Genomic DNA, 563 nt, shown 5'->3' on the forward strand with positions numbered 1-563 from the left:
AAAAAAAAAAAAAATTACCTTCAGAAAAGGTGCTAGGCTGAAGAAATCCCCAACAAGAAACTCAATCCTATCCTTCACACCATAGATTCTTGCATTCTTAACAGCGTAATCAACCTTTCGTGGATCAATCTCAACAGCAACAACACGAAATCCCCTGAATGCGCCAACCATCAACAACTAATTCAAATCACCAAACAAACTTTCACAACAAACAAATTAAAGTTTATACATCCTATTCTTCCTCTCGTACCTAGCAGCGAACTGGATAGCATTGCCGCCGACACCGGCGAAGCAGTCGATTACGACTGCGGCACTGGAGAACGCAGCATGAGCGGCGTGAGAGGCCGCAATGGCTTCAGGAGTGACAGAGAACCACGCTTCATCGTCCATACTGATTCCAGCATCGAACATGGAAAAGAGAGAGTAGCGTTGCAGCCAGTACTTGAAGAGGCAGGGGGCGATACCTGCGCTTGAAGTTGTTTTCCTCACTGCGCGTTTCCGTTTCTTTGATTTGAGAACCATAGGCGACGGCTCGCCGTCGACGATGGTGTTCATCCGGCGGC

The 563-nt window shown here is 47.4% G+C and overlaps 1 protein-coding gene across 1 annotated transcript in view; it reads right to left on the minus strand.

The window, feature by feature from the left end:
- The window catches only part of LOC110019696 (trimethylguanosine synthase-like), a gene marked incomplete at its 5' end in the record, with an annotated part of 4,366 nt that extends 3,803 nt beyond the window's left edge, over positions 1 to 563 (minus strand). Inside the window, 2 exon segments of the mRNA XM_020717484.1 lie at positions 19 to 154; positions 251 to 563. Coding sequence (XP_020573143.1) covers positions 19 to 154; positions 251 to 555 — 441 coding nt within the window.

Source organism: Phalaenopsis equestris, unplaced genomic scaffold (assembly GCF_001263595.1).
Source record: "Phalaenopsis equestris unplaced genomic scaffold, ASM126359v1 Scaffold000002, whole genome shotgun sequence".
In the NCBI taxonomy this organism is placed as follows: Eukaryota; Viridiplantae; Streptophyta; class Magnoliopsida; order Asparagales; family Orchidaceae; genus Phalaenopsis; species Phalaenopsis equestris.